This window comes from Garra rufa, chromosome 7 (assembly GCF_049309525.1).
Source record: "Garra rufa chromosome 7, GarRuf1.0, whole genome shotgun sequence".
Taxonomy (NCBI): Eukaryota; Metazoa; Chordata; class Actinopteri; order Cypriniformes; family Cyprinidae; genus Garra; species Garra rufa.
The window spans coordinates 10,605,459-10,628,015 of record NC_133367.1 but is presented as its reverse complement, the minus strand read 5'-3'; the positions used below and the strand labels follow the sequence as shown (position 1 = coordinate 10,628,015).

Here is a 22,557-nt window from a genome sequence, read left to right as displayed (position 1 = left end):
ATTGTATGTTGTTGTTTTTTCTGCTCCCGCTTCATTCAAAATACGTGTGGTGACGTCGCCACAGTGAGACGCTCTGATTGGTTGACGCACTGCGTCAAGTGCGTCAAGTCCGTCAAAAGTTCAGCTAGCTGAACTTCTGCGTTGCTTGCGTTTGCTGCGTTGACGCTTGAAACGCAGGTAACGCTTGAAAAGTTGACGGATCCAACGGACACAACGCAACGCAGAGCCTCTGACGGACCTCTGACGGACTCAACCATTGACTTTACTTAATCTTGCCGCAACTGACGCATGACAGTTGGGGCGGTGTGAACGCAGCAAAAGACCTCTTAAATTATAATTAAGTATTTTGTTATACTATTTAAGCTCGAACAACCCCCCCCCCCCCCGCACGTGCCTGATCATTAGTTCATGTTAACTAATGTAGTTAATGTTATCAAGTGAAGTTTCATAACTTGGATAAGTAGCTCACGTCTTAATGGGTAATTTTGCTGATTTTAAACATTTGCATACCTTTATAACTTTTGTGTAGTTTGTAGTATATTTAAATGAACAATGTGTAGTCTTTCTCCATGTTACCTGCACACAGATATCACCATTTATTTGTCAAAAAAAGTTTGCAAAACACATTGGTTTGTTTCATATCATTAAGATTTCATGATTTTTCTGGTTTATAAGTGACTGTATAGCATTTGCTGATGATCATCATAGATCTGAGTCATTGTTCTTTCTCTTTCTGTCTTCAGTCTGTGTGAATGCAGTATTACAGAGAAACAGTGTCTCATCCTGACTTCAGCTCTGAAATCAAACCCATCACACCTGAGAGAACTGAACCTGAGCTGGAATAAACTAGGAGACTCTGGAGTGAAAAACCTCAGTGATCTACTGATGAACCCACAATTCAAGCTGGAGAAACTAGAGTTAGTATCATTATACTGTACAGCAGTTACAGTCAGATTAAAGTTCACTGTTTAGTTTAGGACCACTGGGCTCTTGACATCTTTGCTGTGAAACAATCTTTTATTAAGGAAAATATAATCATTTAATATATTTGTATAGTTAAAAATTGTGAACTACACTCTGAAATAGGTTAAACAAATGATTTGATTTGATTGAATTGATGATTTTCACCTATTGTAAATGTGAAAATAGACATTTAATTTAGTTAATTGTTCTGTTCTTTCTATATTGATTCTATGTATTGATTGATTATTTGTTGACTGAGGATGGGTCCAGACTTGGATTGTAACTAGTGTCCTCAAATACTCCTGTCTTGGTTTGTTTCATATCATTAAGATTTCATGATTTTTCTGGTTTATTAGTGACTGGGTAGCATTTGCTGATGATCATCATAGATCTGAGTCATTGTTCTTTCTCTTTCTGTCTTCAGTCTTTGGGGCTGCAGGATTACAGAGAAACAGTGTCTCATCCTGACTTCAGCTCTGAAATCAAACCCATCACACCTGAGAGAACTGATCCTGAACTGGAATCAAATAACAAACACAGGAGTGAATGACTTATGTGACATACTGAAGGATTCAGACTGTAAACTGGAGAGATTGAGGTCAGTAACATTCACATACAAGAATCAAAATGATGAAAATCACTTCAACAGTTTAAACCAAAACACTTTAGACTCAATATCTCATGATGAGTTTGACTTCACATTATATTTGTACTTTATTATTTTATTTTTTTACAAGTAATTTTTTAAACTTCTGCTGCATAGTTAAAATATAAAATTGAGTTTTTGAAAGACAGAGAGAATAAAAACAGATAAGTCACAAACAAGTCACATTTTATAAATGCATTTAGAAATATTTATAAAGCGGTGAATAAAGTGAAATGTTTGCAAACATTATAAACACTATAAACATAGCTATAGTCTGTTTTAGTCCCCCGTCCTCCACAATAAATCCTTTCAATTTAACTCCATTCAGAACAGAACAAGTATGAAAAATATAAGTAGTTTATAAGCGTTGAGCCAAAATGAATGAATTGAAAGTGAAATAGAAACAGAAACTGTTGTTGGGCTCATGTAGTCTACATCTCTGATTTGACACAAACCCAAAAACTCTCATCTTCTCAATGTATTTGTGTGCTAAATTATTATTTTTGATGTAAACTAGTCTTTGTCCTTCACTCATGTTCAATATGGATGTAAAGGTCATTCTTCACATGAGCAATAATGTGTTTGTCATAACAGCACAGCGGTACGGTGCTCACACTGAACAGCACAGATTGTACTACGGACTATTTAAATGAAGCAGTGTCAATATTTGATGTGTTTGACTGTATTTTATTTTGATGATGAACAGCTGCAATGTGGAGTTAGAAATGCTAGAACTGATCTGCTGTGTGTGCATGAGGCACCAGCGCCATCACCTCAATTATTTCCTTATAACAGCAGAAACAACTTAAACACCTCATTTATGGTCAGAGAGGGAAGAGGAAGACATCATTTGAAACTATAAAGGGTTTACTTTTATTTGTGTTCTATCACAACAAAAATAAAGCATTGTGCTTTTGTAAAACGAAGAAGACAAACAGGATGTGCTTTCGGTCGTCTCGCTTTCCATCAACTTATTTGTAGAGATCGTCACAAAAATGAGACAAAACTTATCAGACAGTTTTTTCATTTTGTTTTGTTAAATATATTTCACATATTTATTTATTAAGTTGGTTTGAGAAAGCCCAATTACTGAAATGCTATTTAAACGTATTCTTCTTCTTCTTCTGAGACTCAAATGTCTGACTGCTGCTCCTAGAGCTTTAACTCTATAAACTCCAAACTCAGTCCAGATCTTCAGACTGATCTGACTCTAGCTGCTGGATCTTTTCTAACTGATCGGAATTTAGATTTTCCTATAAATAATGAAAATCTCATAGACTTACGTTGACGGAATGTTCAAATGACACAACACTATCGACCATTTCAAGAGCTATTCGGCGGCTTAAGGAAATGTTGTCTTTGGTTCTAGGATGTTTTAGTGATCGAGTGCATTCAAAACAATGGCGGGAGGCGCTTGATGCACAGTGGGATTGCGATCATTTTTATACAATCCTCCTGCTTAAATGTCTAAATTAAAATCAGACCCTTGTCGTTCGGTGGTTGGGTGCTCCCTCTGGGACTGAACTAACATTCTGAGACGTGTTTAATGGTGGATTCCCGAGAAACGTCCCCGAGTTACAGCAGTGAAGGAGAAGGCTGGATAACCAACTCTAGGATAATCAGTGCACATTTCGATTCAGGCAAGTAAATGTCTTTTTTAATTCATTTGATTGTTTGTATTTCTTTACGTTAACTCTTCAAGTATGATGCTGCATAACTTAAAGTAACATTTTGTCATTGTTTATATTTGCACCTCGCATTTTGATTCGTGTGTACTAAAAAAGGCAAGTTTTTATTTCTGTTTTATTGCTAAGTGTCATGTGGGCTATAACTAAGTTCATATTAGTCGTCTAGTTATCTTGTAAGTTGACAAATGCAGTGAGTAACATTTAAAGTAAACTCATATAACGTTGTATTGTGTAACAGTTAACTGCAGTAGTTTACAAAATATTAATAGTAAACATTGTTTCCATCTCATAAGCTTTGGTAATGTTAATTCCAACATTCACTGATGGATTAAGCAATTATAGCATTGTGTTTTAAATATTGTGCATTATAGTAATTGTTTTTCTACTTTTATCCTTAGGAGAGCCCTCATCTGTAATGTAAGACACCCAAGGACAGCTGATCATCCTGCAGTGCCACACCAGACATGACCATATCAACCCAGACTTGAGGATGAACTTCAGTCTAGTACTTAAAGCTCCTGATGGCCAGATACTGACTGCTGCTTTGGATATTTGTTCCTTCTTTGTCCAGAGACTCATTACTCCATTTCAGTTCAGATGTTGTAGTTGTTTCATTTGTTGAAGCATTTTATGTTCATACAAATATTTACATATCAATACATGTGTTGGAAATAAAAACAGTTGAAAGTGAGAGAATGTTTTTGTTCATATACAGTACTGGTCAACAATTTTTTTTAATGTTTTTGAAAGAAGTCTCTTATTTTCATCAAGCCTGCTTTTATTTGAGAAAAAACATATAAAAACTATTTTTAATAAAAATAAAAAATAAAAATTGTGTGATGCAAAGCTGAATTAGCATCATATATAATATGTATATATGTGTGTGTGTCTGTGTGTACAGTAAATATGTGCATAAAAACATACATAGATACATAAATACTGTATGTAGTGTGTTTGTGTGTGCATTTATTAATTTGCAGATATACAGGTTTATTCAAAACACCGTAGCCAGCACTGAATTGCATTGATCTTGTTTATTTGTGATCACATGACGACTCTGAGCATTCATACCCTCTTCTTACACTGTTCCACAACAAACTCGACCAAACCAAACACATTTGAAATCAATTACATAAGTAATAACAGCAAGGAGCGCTTAGTTTAATAGCATACATTAGCGTTGCATTGAAACGATATGTATTTTGAAAAGTAATGTACTAATAAATATGAATATTTGCATAGATATACAGACTGATCAAGCAATGCAAATGAATTAATCACGAATAACCTCTTCAGATATATTAGGGACAAAACGTGAAGTAAGTTGCACTCTCCTGCTTCAGACTGTCATCCATTGTATAAATAAATGTTCGTCACATTTCCACTCGCATCCAGACTGTGATATGCTTTTAGTTTAATCTCCCATGTACACACACGCAGCATCGATTAGTAGCGTTTTCAATAGATTTAAAAAGTATGCGCTTGTATTGACAGATCAGAGAAATGGCGCTACCGGAAATGGTTCAGGACCAGACAAGTGCAGTAGTGCTCCAACGCGCTTGTTATTGTTTACGTCCTTGAAATGGTCTTTTCAAACTCCAGCTGTCAAAACTCCCAGAATCCTTTGAGACTCAATCAAACTGCCCTTCTATGTAGACTCTATGGAAACTCATTCAAACTCATGCTAGCAACTTGGTAATCGTGCTAGCAACATGTTATAAACATTCTATCAACTTGCTAATCATGTTACCAACATGCTAGTGACATGCTAGTCATACTAGAAACATGCTAATAACTAATTGCTAATCATAGTAGCAACATGTTAGCAACTTGTGAATCATTTTAACAACATGCTAGTCATGCTAGAATCATTGCTAATCACAAAATGTTAGTAACATGCTAATCATTGTAACAACATGCTAGTGACATGCTAGAAACATGCTAGTTACTTGCTTATCATGCTAAAATAACTAAAATCAAACTAGCAACTTGCTTTTTAACTTTTAAAACTTTTATACTTTTAAACTTCGTAAACTTTTAAAACCGTTTTAAACTCTTTTAACTTTAACTTCTAAAACTTTTTAAACTTCTTAAACTTTTTGTCTCAAGACAACTTAAAGACTGTCTTGACAAACTTTGTCTAGTTGTGTATTTCTGATGTTATTCAGCGCTGTATGTCGGTGTGCTATCGGCGCTGACCACAGTCTTGTTGTTTGTCAGTTAATGATCAGTTTACATGCTTTGGTTTTATTGTTTCGGGAAAAATAACTGAAATCCCTAATCTGATGAAATAAACAAGTTGATCTGAATTAAATTAAATTATGTGACTTATTTTATTTTCTTTCTTCTTATTTCCTGCTCTTCCTCTTTCTGCCAATGTAGGTTATTTAACTGTGAAATGACAGATGAAGGTTGTTCTGCTGTGACTTCAGCTCTGAAATCAAACCCATCACACCTGAGAGAACTGAACCTGAGTCTGAATAAACTAGGAGACTCTGGAGTGAAAACCCTCAGTGATCTACTGATGAACCCACAATTCAAGCTGGAGAAACTAGAGTTAGTATCATTATACTGTACAGCAGTTAACTTACAGTCAGATTAAAGTTCACTGTTTAGATTAGGACCACTGGACTCTTGACATCTTTGCTGTGAAACAAAACAGAAGTAAAAAACAAAAAATGTCAGGAGATGATTCTGAGAGTTAGTTATTTATCCTGGACTAATGGTATGTTTCACTAAATCTTTTATTAAGGGAAATGTATATTATTTAGTATATTTGTATAGTTAGAAATTGTAAACTACACTCTTAAATTTCTTTAAAAAATATTTGATTTGATTGATTAAATGATTTTCATTAATTAAAAATGTGAAAATAGACCATTTAATTTAGTTAATTTTACAGTTGTTTCTATATTGATTTAATGTATTGATTCATTTTTTGTTGACTGAGGATGGGTCCAGACTTGGATTGTAACTAGTGTCCTCAAATACTCCTGTCTTGGTTTGTTCATTCATATATTAGGAGTTTCCATGATTTTGCTGGTGTGTTAGGGAATATATGCATTTGCTGATGATCATCATAGATCTGAGTCATTGTTCTTTCTCTTTCTGTCTTCAGTCTGATTTATTGCAGTATTACAGAGAAACAGTGTCTCATCCTGACTTCAGCTCTGAAATCAAACCCATCACACCTGAGAGAACTGGACCTTGATGGGAATCAAATCACAAACACAGGAGTGAATGACTTATGTGACGTACTGAAGGATTCACACTGTAAACTGGAGAGATTGAGGTCAGTAACATTTCACATACAAGAATCAAAATGAAGAAAATCACTTCAACAGTTTAAACCTAAACACTTTATACTCAATATCTCATGATGAGTGGGTTCATGGGTTCACATTATATTTGTGTCAAATTCTTCTCCTTAATGATTTGTTTGTAAGATGATCTTCTCTTCCTCTTTTTGTCTCTTTCTAGTCTTCATAACTGTGGCATTACAGATGTTTCTTCTTTAACCCAGTCTTTGACAAACACAAAAGCACTGCAGTTTCTAAAAGAGCTTGATCTGTTTAACAATAAGATTGGAGACTCAAAGCAGCGGCTCATTGATGTGCTACGAGACTCAAACTGTAAACTGAGGTGAGTAAACTTCACTTTGTGATATTAAAGAGATCTTCAATTACCTCTGATATGTGGACAAATATTAACTTTCAAATATTTTTGAAAGGAGATGATCAAATGATCATCAAGCTTTATTTCAAAGGGTTTGTGTCAGAATGAAATGTAAAGTTGATCAAAATGTTGAACACAAAGGAGGAAAGAGAACAAAAGCAGACTGTCAGAGCTTTATCCAACAACAGCTGCTTTATTAATGCCATCAGTAATAGTGAATCATTCCAGTTTGAAATAGATTTGGTCAGATTGGAGGAAAACGCTGGTAAAATCAGTGCAGATTCCAGCTTCAGCTCACAGCCGTCCAGCATCACATGATCAATGTCTCTGTCTCTTGTGTGTTTTTACTTTGACAAGCAACACGTCACATTACTTTACACTTACTTTACTTTCAGTTATTTACTGAGACCAATACAAATGTTGAAACTAGAGGAAAAACAGCTTTAACTAGTTGAACATTTCACTGAAAGGGTTTAGTTTTGAGGCAAAATCACATTAGTATTTGTTCTTGTGGTTTATTATATTTGGCGTTCACTCATTAGTGTGTGTTTCTCTTTATAGTGTCTCAACAGGAGTCACACAAACAGACAAACATATGAATGGAAATCATGTTCAGATGTATTTAAAACACAAATATTGTTTTAGAAATATCTATGCAAGATCATGTAAATGTAACCTTTAAAGAAACTGTAACTGAAGTAGTTACTGATTTGCAAATTTGTTCCACTGAACACTGATTTTTCTTTCTCTCTATTTTGTTCCACCTTACAGTGTTGATTAAAATTCTTTGTCAAGAGTCACTAATATAATTGATTCACCAAAGGATGGTAACTGCTGTCTATCCTAGTTGTTGAATCCTGATGAAAGCAGCAGTGAACATCAGGTGAGGATCCACAGAAGAGCTTCACTACTGTGTCTATGAGGAGAAAGAAATGTGTGATAAATGTGTGAATGTGATCCATACAGGTGAAGAGACTCAGACTTTACAATCAAATAATGCAGCATGTGTGTTAGAAACATGTGATACTGAATGATTCATGTTGATTTAGTATTCAAGCAAATTATGCTTTTGTTTTATTGAAAGCTGAAACAGGAGGAAGACGCTCAGATGAGTCTGTCTGGCTCTTCAGTTTAATAATATTTGTATTAAACTCATCCATAATGATTCAAATGTTTAAATGTGATTGTCAAGTGCAGCACTTAAATGTGTCAAAGATATAAAACAAGTCTACAATGTGAAAAGTCCATGTTATCTAAAACATTAGTTATCTCATATTTTATACACATTGTTATTCTATTCTACTTTATATTCCGTTATGTGTGTGTCTGTTGTTAATGTACAGATATCCAGTATATTGTCTTTGTTCTGTGGATGGAGTCTCTCCTTCATCAGTCCAGACCAACTAAACATTTTTTGAACAGTTAACAGCATTTGTGTCTTTCCCTGCACCTCTATCGATAGTCAAATACATTGTCTTTATTCACCACATTTATATTTGCATATAAATACAATGATACATATACAGTTTAAACTTTTTTTTTTTAAAGTTCACCTACCTGTTTTCAGTATTATTGAAAAACAGAAATAATTATTAAGAAATTATCTAGTGTCTTATATCTGATATAAACTAGGATAGTATTAGTAACACAAGTGTCTTGAGGTCAAGAAAACGGATTAAAACGATATTTGATTAACACAAGCAAATTCACAGAAATATTGGAAACCGCTAAAATTGTTCTGGTTATAAAGTGTAATGCAAAACTTTGCGGTTTAAATCTCACAATGGTGTGGAAGGCCTAGCACAGTAGCGGCGTTAAACACACGGATAAGGTCAAGATTTCTAACAACTGTAGGTGCACTTAGCAAAGATCAGTCTGTTGTGTCGTTAGAATATATTATGAATATTTGTACGTTTATTTTCATTTCGACGTTTTAATGAACACTGCTACAGAATTTGTCTTAGTGGCATTCAATGCAATTCTTAATTAAAAGATAACGCGGTGGACTGTTTGAGTAATACTCTCATCCGTCACAGTTACTGTCGAGATTTCCCCGCTTACGGACATCCGGCTACACAGAACCTGTAACTCTATCATAACTATTTAAAAATAGATATACATTTCATGCCTGACAACTATTGTCATAGTTCTGTCTGTTTGTGTACTTAGTTTCTCCCATTGTCTTCCCCTGTCGATCTGTCTGCTTTGGTTTAGCCCTCATTATCATCATCCCCTGCACCTGTCTGTAATTATCTAGAAGTCTGTCTTTGAGTTCAGTTTACTGTCGGTCTTTGCTTTGTGTATACGTTGCGTGTGTGGAAAGGTTTCATGTTCCTGATCAGTCTGCTCCTTGGATATATTAAAAGACTCTGTTTGTAATTCGTGTCTCGTCTCATCGTTCCAGCACCAACCCGTAACAACTATGTAACTGACAAAAAAAAATAATATTTAAGCTAAACAAACATTTACAATTATGAAACATTAAGAGAACTAAGATATGTTAAAAAATGTTTTCTTAAAGAAGAAGAGATTATTAAGTCAAACATGACAAGCACGTAGTTGCAGTTGTACCTGTTTCCTGGAACAAAAAACTAAAAGACAAACACAACAACTGAATAAAATGGTCTGAATCATCCCTTTCGCTTAAAATAACTGTGATTTATTTATTAATGGCCTGTTTAGAGATGCGTACAAAGACAATAGTGTTTCCACACCGTCTTCATCTTGTAATGTTGTCACGTATCTGGTCTATCTCATCATGAACTCTTGCACACACATTCTGGACTGCAAACCCCATAAGCCACTGCACCAATCACTGCACACAGCTGCTCCTTGTTTCCCACTGAACTGATTGCTGCATACACCTGTTTATCATTTACCCACATGCATTTAAGCCACTCACACACACAGCCACCTTGCGAAGTCTTATTGTTCCTACGGTCGTAATTCTAAGCGTATTTCTCTGTGTTGGATTATCTGTGTATGACTCTGGACTGTGTACCCCGTTGACGATTCCTGCTTCCTGCCATTGCGACCATTGCCTGTCTATTGAACTGTTTCCAGGATTACCTTCGTTGTTCCTGTTTTCTGGTGATTACTCCTGCCTGTCGACATTTCACAATAAATGCTGCAAATGGATCCGCACGTCTCTGACTCTTCCTGTGACAGAAGACTTCGCCACTGCAAGGATCCAGCAGTGTGTATGGTGTCATCCGGTTCCAGCACGAACCCCATGGTACAGATCATGCTGCTCAAGCAGGGTGAGCGGACAATCGAGGATTTTGTTATGGACTTCATTGAATTGGCAAATCTGTCGTCGATGGATGAGACGTGCCTCATGATTTTTTCCGTGGAGGACTCTCAGAGCCATTGGCTTCCCACAAGCCAAATTTTGAACCTGACTGGACTCTGCATTACTACATGGATCTGGCTCTTTTGTTGTGTGGCTCTCCATTTACTGTGGGTGAGGTTGAGCCACAGCACAAGATGGCTACCCCCAAGTCAGAGTCTCCGCCGTCAGAGCGCCCTCCAGTGACTGCGCCGCCAGAGCGCCCTCCAGTGACTGCGCCGCCAGAGCGCCCTCCAGTGACTGCGCCGCCAGAGCGCCCTCCAGTGACTGCGCCGCCAGAGCGCCCTCCAGTGACTGCGCCGCCAGAGCGCCCTCCAGTGACTGCGCCGCCAGAGCGCCCTCCAGTGACTGCGCCGCCAGAGCGCCCTCCAGTGACTGCGCCGCCAGAGCGCCCTCCAGTGACTGCGCCGCCAGAGCGCCCTCCAGTGACCGCTCGCTCAGAGCCTGCTCTTCCAGAGTCTCCGCTGGAGACGCCCAGCCCTCCTGAATCTCCGCTGGGGTCGTCCAGTTCTCCAGAGCCCGCTCCTCAAGAGCGTCGTCCAGAGCCCGCTTCACAAGAGCGTCGTCCAGAGCCCGCTTCACAAGAGCGTCGTCCAGAGCCCGCTTCACAAGAGCGTCGTCCAGAGCCCGCTTCACAAGAGCGATGTCCAGAGCCTGCTCCTCAAGACAGCCTTCCAGAGACTCCGCTGGTTCCGCCCCGCCTTCCAGAGACTCCGCTGGTTCCGCCCAGCCTTCCAGAGACTCCGCTGGTTCCGCCCAGCCTTCCAGAGACTCCGCTGGTTCCGCCCAGCCTTCCAGAAACTCCGCTGGCTCCGCCCAGTCTTCCAGAGACTCCGCTGGTTCCGCCCAGCCTTCCAGAAACTCCGCTGGTTCCGCCCAGCCTTCCAGAGACTCCGCTGGTTCCGCCCAGCCTTCCAGAGACTCCGCTGGTTCAGCCCAGCCTTCCAGAGACTCCGCTGGTTCAGCCCAGCCTTCCAGAGACTCCGCTGGTTCAGCCCAGCCTTCCAGAGACTCCGCTGGTTCAGCCCAGCCTTCCAGAGACTCCGCTGGTTCAGCCCAGCCTTCCAGAGACTCCGCTGGTTCAGCCCAGCCTTCCAGAGACTCCGCTGGTTCAGCCCAGTCTTCCAGAGCCTCCGCTGGTTCCGCCCAGCCTTCCAGAGACTCCGCTGGTTCCATCCAGTCATCCTGAGATTCCTGTCTGCCCGGTTCTGGTCACGGAGCTCATGCATGGACTGTTCCCACCCACCCTCCCTGCTGCTCCAGTTCCGCCACCTCTGTCTCCTTACAGTCCCTCTGCTCACCCACATGCCACCTTCGGTGAAGAGGACTTACCGTGGGACTGCCAGTCTCCATCGGTGTCCAGACTGAAGGACCCCTCACCATCACCTCCAGTCTCAGAGTCCTGGACTCCACCTCGGCCCTCCGACCCTGCGGCTCCACCCCGGCTCTATGCTCCCTCGTCTCCGTTGTCGGCCGTCGGCCCACCAGCTCCTCTGGGCTCCATCGTCTCTCCGGCTCCGCCCCGGTCAGTCGTTGCCCCACCTTCGCCTCTGGACTCTACTCCTCCGGCTGCGCCTCGTCACTCCGTCCTGCCGGCTCTGTGGACCTCCTCCCTCCCGTGGGCACAGCCTCGATCCTCTGTCACTCCGGCTCCGCTGCGTACCTCCGGACCTCCATCTCCGCCGGGGTCGCCAGAGCCTTGGGCTCCGCCTTGGCCCTCCGGATCCTCAGTGTCACCTAGGACCATCGACTCTCCGGTTCCGCCTCGGGCTCCACCGGCTCCACCTCCGTCGGTCGGCCCCATGCAGGAGCCAACCATTCCCCCACCATGGCTTCTCCCTCTGTCGGCTCCGCCTCAGTTCGTGGTTCCAGTACCCCTACACGGACCTGGCCCTCCATCCCTCCCCCTGTTCCGCCTCCGCTCCACCACCCTCCAGGTTGTATTATGTGGTTAGAGCGTCTGGAAGCCGCTCCTTGTGGAGGGGCTCTGTCACGTATCTGGTCTATCTCATCATGAACTCTTGCACACACATTCTGGACTTCAATCCCCTTAAGCCACTGCACCAATCACTGCACACAGCTGCTCCTCGTTTCCCACTGAACTGATTGCTGCATACACCTGTTTATCATTTACCTACATGCATTTAAGCCACTCACACACACAGCCACCTTGCGAAGTCTTATTGTTCCTACGGTCGTAATTCTAAGCGTATTTCTCTGTGTTGGATTATCTGTGTATGACTCTGGACTGTGTACCCCGTTGACGATTCCTGCTTCCTGCCATTGCGACCATTGCCTGTCTATTGAACTGTTTCCAGGATTACCTTCGTTGTTCCTGTTTTCTGGTGATTACTCCTGCCTGTCGACATTTCACAATAAATGCTGCAAATGGATCCGCACGTCTCTGACTCCTCCTTGTGACAAATGTGTAACTTTATGTGGTTTTTAAATAAGATAGTCGTACATGTAGCAGAGGAACAGTAAGATTGACGATTAAGATTTTGTATCCAGATCGGGGGAAAAAAACTCTAAAGTACTTCACAATCTCAGTTTAAACACTTTCTTGTAGAAGGACCTTCATTTAATTCTCTTATACTGTACTAGTTCTTGTTTTCCTGCAAACATTCGCAGCATGTTTGACCTGGGAAGTCTGAGAATAGACTTGGTCTAAAAACTGTACAAAAACAATGACAAAGGTATAACGTAGTGGACGAACAATCAAAATCAATATTAAAAAAAACTTCCACGGTAGTTCAGAAGAGAGGGTTTCAGTATTAGGTATTTGTTAAACTGATCCATATTTCTGTTGTGCAGACATATTTCTTGCATAAAAGACTATGTCTAAAACCTTTTCAATGGGGAGCAGTATAATGTTATGTTTCTTAATTGATCAGGTTACAACAAGGTGCCATATACCTCTAGCAAATCTGACAAAAGCAATGCTGAATGCTGATGGCTCTCATAGAGAAGGACTCACCTAAAGACAAATACAATCCAACAAACAAGATGTGAACAGTCATCCGTAATCCTGATCATTTGATGATGGAAAATGTCAGTCGTAATAGATCAAGAGCAGGATTTCTGTATTCTGGATGCATTATGACACTTTTCTTACATGATGTGTAACTGGGTAACTAGTCTTATTGAATTGATGATCGTGCTTGCCGTCTTATTTGGGGTTTGTAAATGTAGGGGAAAAGCATGGATGATAAGATTTACTCTATATCTATGTGGGTCAAAAATAATAACCTAAGAAAATGGCCATTAACAGTTGAAACAAGCTCAGCTGATACAATTAGAAAAAGATTAACATTTAGAAAAAGCAATAAAAAAACATGGTACTCATGCAGAAATATTAAATAAAATATGTTGAAGGAATATAAAATGTGTTTTCTTTGTTCGGTTGAGAAGCCTCACCTGGTTCTCCTTTCCAGTTAAAAACATCACTTTCTTAAAACCATTGTGTCTAACATACTTGGTAGCATGATTGTCATTGTTATTATGTACAGTATTGACCACACATTTAAGTAGCAAATAAATATTAACAGTAAAATCATATACATAAAATGCTGCATATTGTATAGGTTTTAACATTCACCTCACATTGGGAGTCTGTTGTGGCCGAATGCTTTTTAATTCAACTTTTTAAGAGCAATGAACTATTCTCAGGAGAGCCACTGAACCACAGAAGACAGTCCTCACATGTGTTGTTTGATTCAAGCGTAGTTTACAACTCTGAAAAGTCAGTGAGTATCTGAAAGAATTTGTGTCAATGTGACATGAGATGCATTTGAAAAGTAGGAGCACAGCATTAAGTGCAGAACTAGATCATAGCTCCACAGGATGTCAGATATTGGGCTCAGGATACTCTACGATATGGACACTTTTTAGCCTTTAAAACAGGACTATGTTTTGAAATAAAATAAATATAACATTTTCTAAAAGATACAACCTAAATATAGAGATTACCAGCTCTGCGTCTGACACAAGCTCCTTCGCATACATTTAAAACAAATGAAATATTATCTAGTTAAAGACTTTGGCAACATGTTTTATTATGTGTTTGTGAAGGGATTAAACGTTGAAGATTATGTTTAAAATAAGAAACATTAGGAATCTAAAGCGATTGAAACCTAATACAAATTGTTCTTTAGTTGAAATTTAAGCAAGAACCACCGGACATCGTCTGTAGGGAATCTCTGTCTTATAAAAAAAGGTTAGCAGACTAACATCTCAGATCATCTGGTCTACTAGTCATCCATCTCCCCTTCGATCTGTGTGAGGATCTGAAACAGCCCATCAGTTTCTCATTGTTTTGTTTATATTTCAACTTAAACATTTTTGTAAATCTTTCATTCACAGAATGGACATCATTGTTTGCAGAAAAATGTAAGCCATTTATATATTTTTATGATCACCTAAAACTTTTGTAAATGTTTATTTTTATACACTGTTACATATAATGTAATTGTATTTATTATCATCTTTAAAAGAAGCAAATGATGTGTTTTATAAGTTCAACAAACCTAAATAAATGCTAAATACATGTTTAAAATGTTTAATGAATGATTTGTTTTGCTTGTCTTTAGTAACATGTTTGTTACACTTTTTTTACTTGAGTCTCCTTTAGCTTCAAATGTTCATGATTTATTAGATGTATTATTATATAACATATATACTAACATAAATGTGATTTATGATGAAATGTCTTGAGTCTTAGAATAATTTAGATCACTTGCAAACAATATTTTATTAAAAATAAAGTATGTTGAATTTTTTGTGACGAGTAGGTGTACAGTTTGTACAGTAAAAACACTAAAAAAAAAACAACTTTAAAAATATAACAAATGATGTTTCTATAAATTATAAATATAATTCAGACTCCAGTGCAGCAGGTGGCAGTAACTGTTCAGCTCGTTCGAAACCCTCCAGAAAAACCCACGAAGAAGACGAAAACGAAAGTAACTGCGGAAAACACTCAGATAGCAAAACAAAGCGATGCTTATAGGATTTTATCCAAGATATGTCCTAGAAAACATTTTATAGACACAACTTTAGCGCAGACCCTACTAATTTTAACACTCGCGGACATTTTTAATCCAATCTGTCTGAGAGATATGATAATTATTGCTGACAAACTACAGGCCTAAAGGACAGAAAATGATCTTTTCAAATACTTATAAATGCTCTTCTTAGTGGGCAAGACTGCAAGTAAGTTTTCCAAAAGAGGTTATTGAAGACGAATGTGTTTCTAAAGGTATTTCGCTTCTGTGTTTTTTGCTGTTGTTTTGTGATGCGAAATCGAAAGTATGTTTAAATCCGCCATTTCTCGTGAAGACCATTTGTTTATTCTACATGGCAATGCATTTGTTCATAACGGACTTTATTTGATCTAGTATTTTGTGTTGCTGCTAACTCCAGATATTTCTTGATCTCATTACCGATCATCATCTCCAGGTCAAACTGAACAGCAGATAGTTTTCTCAACCCAGTGCTGATCTCTGGCAGTTTATCTGCAGTATGTCAGAGGAGCGAGGAAAGGACTCTCCGTCTGAGATGAGTCTCTCACACAAACAGAGGTAAGACTGAGTCTGTTTTCACACAATCATTTTAAACACTGCTGGACTTTCACATGTTTGCTCTAAAGAAGCTTTGCTAAAATAACATTAAATATATTTAAAAAGTAGCCAATAGATTATAAATATCTGAGAACTGAAAATCAGAATCATAATTTACAGTCGCTCTTCAGTATTTGATATGTACATACTTGAGTAAATGATTCCACATCAGTGATTTTGTTTTTAGGTCATACATGTAATTCAGACATTTAAAAATGACCACACACTTAATTTAAAGGGGTCATATGATGCTTTTTAATGTTTTCATTTTCCTTTAGTGTGTAATGTATCTGTTTGTGTAAGATCTTCAGAGTTATAAATGTTATAGTCTCCTGCAAAGCGATTTATTCTCTCTAACAGAGAACACTGATCCAGAAATGACTAAAATGCCTCGACTGAAGTCCAGATATTACTTTCACAAATTCCTGCATCACAATGTGAAATATTAGCGTAATGATGTCCAAAGGTTTCCACAAAGAGAAGACGAGTCTTCAGTGAGTTGTAGTGTTGTCGTCATGTTGTGGAGACGCTGTGTGTTTGGGTGCAATAGCAAACCTGCTTTGTTTGGAATCAGTGGTTAAGATTTATTCATCATGCTGTTCCTGAGCCGTTAACCCAAAGGTTAGCTTGTGTACAGCACGCTTTATGGAACTGCAGTGCATACACACCTGAGCTATACACACATAAATAAATTGTACATGAAATACAATAAACCACACCTAAAAAACAGTTTTTATATGTTGGCACTTCAGGACATAAAGTTGTTATGGTGAAAAAGAAAAATTATAATTTTATGAGATTGTATCTGAAAGGTAAGAGAGTTGCAAAATGAAAGCTTAACAATGTGAGACATTCAGCTCAGACTTGGACTCGGGGTCAAATGGATAATTATTACGATGACATTGTTATTGTTACACCCAATAAACAAAGTGATGAACTTTTAAAATAGTGTCATATGGTCTCTTTAATTGAAGTATGCTAACAGAACTGTGTAACACTGACATTTCTTTTTTCAAAAAAAGAAAAGGTTGTCTTCAATTAGATCAGAAATGCTTTACAGATATTGTGAAAAAATGTGAGTCTGTAAACAAGAATAACTGCTATCTTTAAAGCTCTGCAAGTATTTCTGTGAAGGACTAGAGAGAATGAGTGCCAATATAAAACACAGATGAACCTCCTGTAGTAAAGTTTTTCTATCTGCATCATTAGTGTAAGATCAGGCTCACATGTGTCCAGCTCTGTGTCTGTGACGAGTGACCACTCAAAGGGTAGAGTACCAGACTTCAGTGGAGAAACAGCATCACAAACCATACGGTATTTGATGTTTCTTATTTTTTCTTTACAAATGTGTTAGAAAGTGTATAATTATCATTAAACTTTATAGTTCATAAATGTATCAAATATTTGTTTTCCTTTTGCTAGAACATGTTTACAAGAGATTTTAGTCATATTTCTCCAGAAATGCAATAATTTGATTAATTTTATTGAGCAGCGGGCTTCAGAATGAAACCTTAGATCCAGATTTCCAGACTAACAGGAACCACAAGGACTTTACAAACAGTTTCCTACAGGTTTTCCAGGTAATAAAACACATCTTCATGAATAATTAATAAATATGACAAACAAATGTGTTATTGAATAAGAGTGCAAGAGAAATGTTATTTCTAATTCTTCTTGACCATTATTTTTTAAGAACCCATAAAATAAGAATGTATTATTAATACTGACAGCTAATTAACATTAGTCTTAAACTTATTTTTTACAAACATTTTTAATTATTAAAAAAATTAGTTTTTATCAAATATGGATGAAGATTTTTTTTTCTTTCATTTATTTGTTTCTTGCTTTGTAGGATCTTGAGAGCATAATAATCACATTTCTAAAGAAAGAACTGGACAAGTTTAAGAAAATATTACAAAAAGAGGACGTGCAATACTTTGTGAAGGATTTTAATGAGAACAGATGCAGTATCAAAGAAGCAGCTCTTGATCTCACACTCTACTTCCTGAGAGAGATGAAGCAAGATGAAGCTGCTGATACTCTAGAAGGTAGGAGACTCATGGCAATCTGCCAGACTCACTTATAAATGTAGGAGAGAAAATAAGATTAAAATATTCTGTATTTTTGTTTCTGTTTAGATGAGCTGCTCTTCATTCATCAGCTAAAATGTAGCTTGAAGAAGAAATATCAGTGTGTGTTTGAAGGAATTGCAAAGCAAGGTGACTCTACTCTTCTGAATAACATCTACACAGATCTCTATATCACTCAGGGTTGTAGTGAACAGGTCAATACTGAACATGAGGTAAGACAGATTGAAGTTGCTTCCAGACGTCATGAATCACAAGAAATACAGGTTGAATGCAAAAATTTGTTTGAAGCACCTGAACAAGACAAGCAGATCAGAACTGTACTGACAAAAGGAGTTGCTGGCATCGGAAAATCAGTCTCTGTGCAAAAGTTTGTTCTGGATTGGGCCGAAGGAAAAGAAAATCAGGATATCAGCTTCATATTTCCTCTTCCATTCAGAGAGATGAACTTAAAGGAGAAAGAAAAACTAAGTTTGATGGACCTTATAACTCAGTTTTTTCCAGAGTCAAAAAATCTGAACCTTACAAGAATGAACCAAAAAGTACTGTTCATTCTTGATGGACTGGATGAATGTCGACTTCCTGTAAACTTTAAGGATAATGAGACATGTTCTGATGTTTCATCACCAGTCTCTCTGGATGTTCTCCTGACAAACCTCATCAAGGGAAATCTGCTTCCTTCTGCTCTCATCTGGATCACCACCAGACCAGCAGCTGCCAGTAAGATTCCTCCTGACTGTATCGACCGGCTGACAGATATACGAGGATTCAATGATGCACAAAAGGAGGAGTACTTCAGAAAAAGAATCACGGAGGAGAATCTGGCCAAAGAAATTATTGATCATGTTAAACAATCAAAGAGTCTCTTTATCATGTGCCACATCCCAGTCTTCTGCTGGATTTCAGCCACTGTTCTCCAGAACATTTTAGAGGAGAAAAGAAATAATGTTGTGAAAAACAATCAGGCTGATGATGCCTCCAAAACACTGCAGTCAAATACTGAAGACACTCCCAAGACTCTGACACAAATGTACACACACTTTCTCAGATTTCAGATCCAGCAGAGCAGACGAAAGTATGATGGAGAATATACACCAGATGTTTCCTGGGATAAAGATGCCATCTATTCACTGGGGAAACTGGCATTTCAACAGCTGGAAAGAAACAATGTGATCTTCTATGACACAGATCTGGAAGCCTGTGGTATTGACGTCTATAAGGCATCAGTGTATTCAGGCATGTGTACCCAGATCTTTAAGGAGGAAACTGGGATTGTTCTTGGTACCATGTACTGCTTTGTTCACTTGAGCATTCAAGAGTTTATTGCAGCTCTTTATGCACATTTAAACATAAAAAAGAAAAGTATATTTCTTTTCAAAAGTGAAACCATGATTGATTTGCTTAAGACTACAGTGGACAAGGCACTAGAGAGTGATAATGGACATCTGGATCTTTTTCTTCGATTCCTCCTTGGTTTGTCACTCCAGTCCAATCGGCGACTCTTACAGGGTCTGTTGACACAGCAAAATGACAATGACAAGAGCATAAAGGAAATTGTTTGGTACATCAAGCAGAAATTGGAAGCTAATCTGTCTCCAGAGAGATCCATCAATCTGTTCTACTGCCTGAATGAACTGAACGACCAAACTCTGGTGAAAGACATTCAGACCCACCTTAGCAAAGGAAGTCTCTCATCTGCTGATCTTTCACCTGCCCAGTGGTCTGCTTTGGTCTTTGTATTGTTGACATCAGAGGAGGAGCTGGAGGAGTTTGAGCTTCAGAAATTCAAGAAATCAGACGAGTGTCTCATTAGATTATCAGCAGTCATCAAAACCTCCAAAAGAGCTCTGTAAGTTAATCATTTTTTGCTTTCATCTTTTATCTAGGGCTCCCATGCATCTGGAAAACCTGAAAAAATATTCTTAAAAATAATTACTGATTTTCTTTAGTCCTGGAAAATACATGGGAAATTAGAGAAATATACACTGTGTGCATAATTATTAGGCAGAAGAAAAAAAAGTTGCATGTTAATTGCAAAAAAGTAAGAATTAATGTTAAGAATTAGATACGAAACCATCAGGAACCATTTAGTCTCCAGTGCCACCATTTTTCAGAACTGCAACCTACCTGGAGTCTCTAGAAGTGCAATGTGTCAGGTTCTCAGAGACTTTCTCTTTTGAGTTTATCCTCCAGAATTTGGCAGTAAGTTTTGGGACTTCAGTTTTAGTCCATCTACTGTCCTGAAATGTCTGTCTTGCAGAGATGGACCAAAATGAACTCTTAACCCTTGTGGACATTTTTGTCTATTTCAGTTTTGTTTTTTGTTTTAAGTGTGTCTTTGTTAATGCCATCTGCATAAATCGTGGCTCAGGTGTGTATTTTTATTGAAATTTTAATATTTCACCCTCATTTCCTTCAAAAAAACGATTTTACCCTCCGTACAAAAAATACTCACACTCAGGACCTTAAGGACAAAAATGTCCACATTGAAACCCATTAAAACTGCATTTTTTAACCCAGGGCCATTTGACTTTAAAATTATGCAATATTTGCTAATAGGCATTCATTCTATCGGAAAGGCTTCAAATTTTAAAGTTTTACCATTTTTTACTAGATCGTGCCATTTTTTTCAAATTTGGCATATGAAAGAGATACTCACTTTTTGTGTTTTCTGCTTATGCATATTATAGCCTATTATAGAGTCAATTGGAAAAATAATGCAGCTAAAATTGTGTGGGTATTTTGGTAAGGATGTCAGAGTGTGGTTTGCATGTGTTTACTAAATTTTTTATGGGTGTAATATGTTTGAAAGAAATGATATTGTACTGGCAATCAAAAATCCCACTCCATGTATATGAGTCTCACCCTTGGCAGGGTCATAGGGCCATGTGAAAACTAGGAATAGGGTCAAAGAAGGTTAATGAGCGTTGAAGACTTTTCTTTTTCACCCAAACAAAGATCTTATTCCTTGATTGCACTTTTTCATTTGTTATTGTTTTTGTACAGAAATAAAATCTGAGCTTGAATTTGATGTAGAAGTTCAGAAGCCCTTAAACAGATTGTTTTTGTTTTCACCACAAGAAAACGCTGATTGTTTAGTCTGGTAGATTTTATACAAAGTTTGAGTGTTCGCACAGCCCAGACAGGTGTTCACAAAGCAAAACCTATACATATTTGGTGCTTGAGGGCTTGGTCATTTCATTGCTTGCAAGATGAAGAGATGTTACTCAGCAGAGGAATCTCTGGAGCTAGTGTTGCCCACTGACAGACAGCATTATGGAAAGAAACCAGCTTTTAAAGCATTACAATTCTGAAAATGAATTGATGTTTGGTAATTATGAATGGAAGAGATGCTGATGAAAAACAACAGTCAGTGAAAGTAGAAAAAATATATTAATATATAACATTTCTATGACAGTTCTTTGACATGGATATTTTTGTCCATTATGGCCCTAAGTGTTAGTTTTTTTTTTTTAAATCTGACACTACATAAAAAATATAAATGCCTCAAAATTAATGTTGTTGTTCTTCATTGACACACCCAGGAAGCTAATAAGTAAAGAAAAAAAATCTGCTTATCATTTAATATATGGAAATTAACTACTATTTTTCATTTTTTCATAAAAAACACCTGTGGCATTATGTAAACAAACCAGAATTTAAAGGGTTAAAATTCTGAAAATTAATGAATGTTTGGTATCTATGGATAGAACAGATGCTGGTTACAAAAATTGACATCAGTGAAAGTGGGACAAAATATTAATAAATCATATTTTTATGGCAGTTTTTGGACATGGACATTTTTTGTCCATTTTGCACCTATGTGTAATTTTTTTTTTTTTTTTTTGAATGCACAAGGGTTAAAGCTTACTGCCAGATTCTGGAAAATATATTTTTGAAAGGTGCTGCAAGAGGATGTGGTGCTGGTCCTTTAAGAGCCACTCTCAACTCATCTGTCTATAAAGTCTATAAAAAAAAACAGTCTCCATGTTTTTCACAACACTTCAGAATGTTATTCTTATTAATTGAGTCATTTTTTAGTTTTTTTTTTGCCCAAGCAAAGTCTCTGAGAACCTGACACATTGCACTTCTGGAGACTCAAGGTAGGTTGCAGTTCTTGAAAAAGGTGGCACTGGAGACTAAATGGTTCGATGGTTTCATAACTAATTCTTCATCGTAAATCTTTGCAATTACCATGCATCTTTTCTCCTCCACCTATTTTTCTCACAATGCAGACGCAACAAGTGTTTTTCTGTCCGGTGGTCATGCCTTAACTTAGCAAATTCCAGTATTGCATTAGTATTGCATCCTTCTCATGGGCATTTAATAGTTTTTGATTTTTCAGTCTGAAGTAAATCTTTTTTTTTTTTTTTTGGCTCATTTTATCTGTAAAAGAAAATTTGCCTAATAATTCTGCACACCTGAATATGAGGAGTTTTTCACTTCCAGCCTTCATGGACAATTATATTTCACTTATAAATAATTAAATATGAAATGAATAGTAGTTATTAAGATTGATCTGGTTTGGAAT

At 37.7% G+C, this 22,557-nt stretch overlaps 1 protein-coding gene across 1 annotated transcript in view; it reads left to right on the top strand.

The window, feature by feature from the left end:
• LOC141337911 (uncharacterized) overlaps positions 1-22,557 on the top strand; it is a 536,025-nt gene that overhangs the window by 268,570 nt on the left and 244,898 nt on the right. Inside the window, exon 26 of the mRNA XM_073843487.1 lies at positions 5,680-5,853. Coding sequence (XP_073699588.1) covers positions 5,680-5,853 — 174 coding nt within the window. The remainder of the gene's footprint in view (positions 1-5,679; positions 5,854-22,557) is intronic.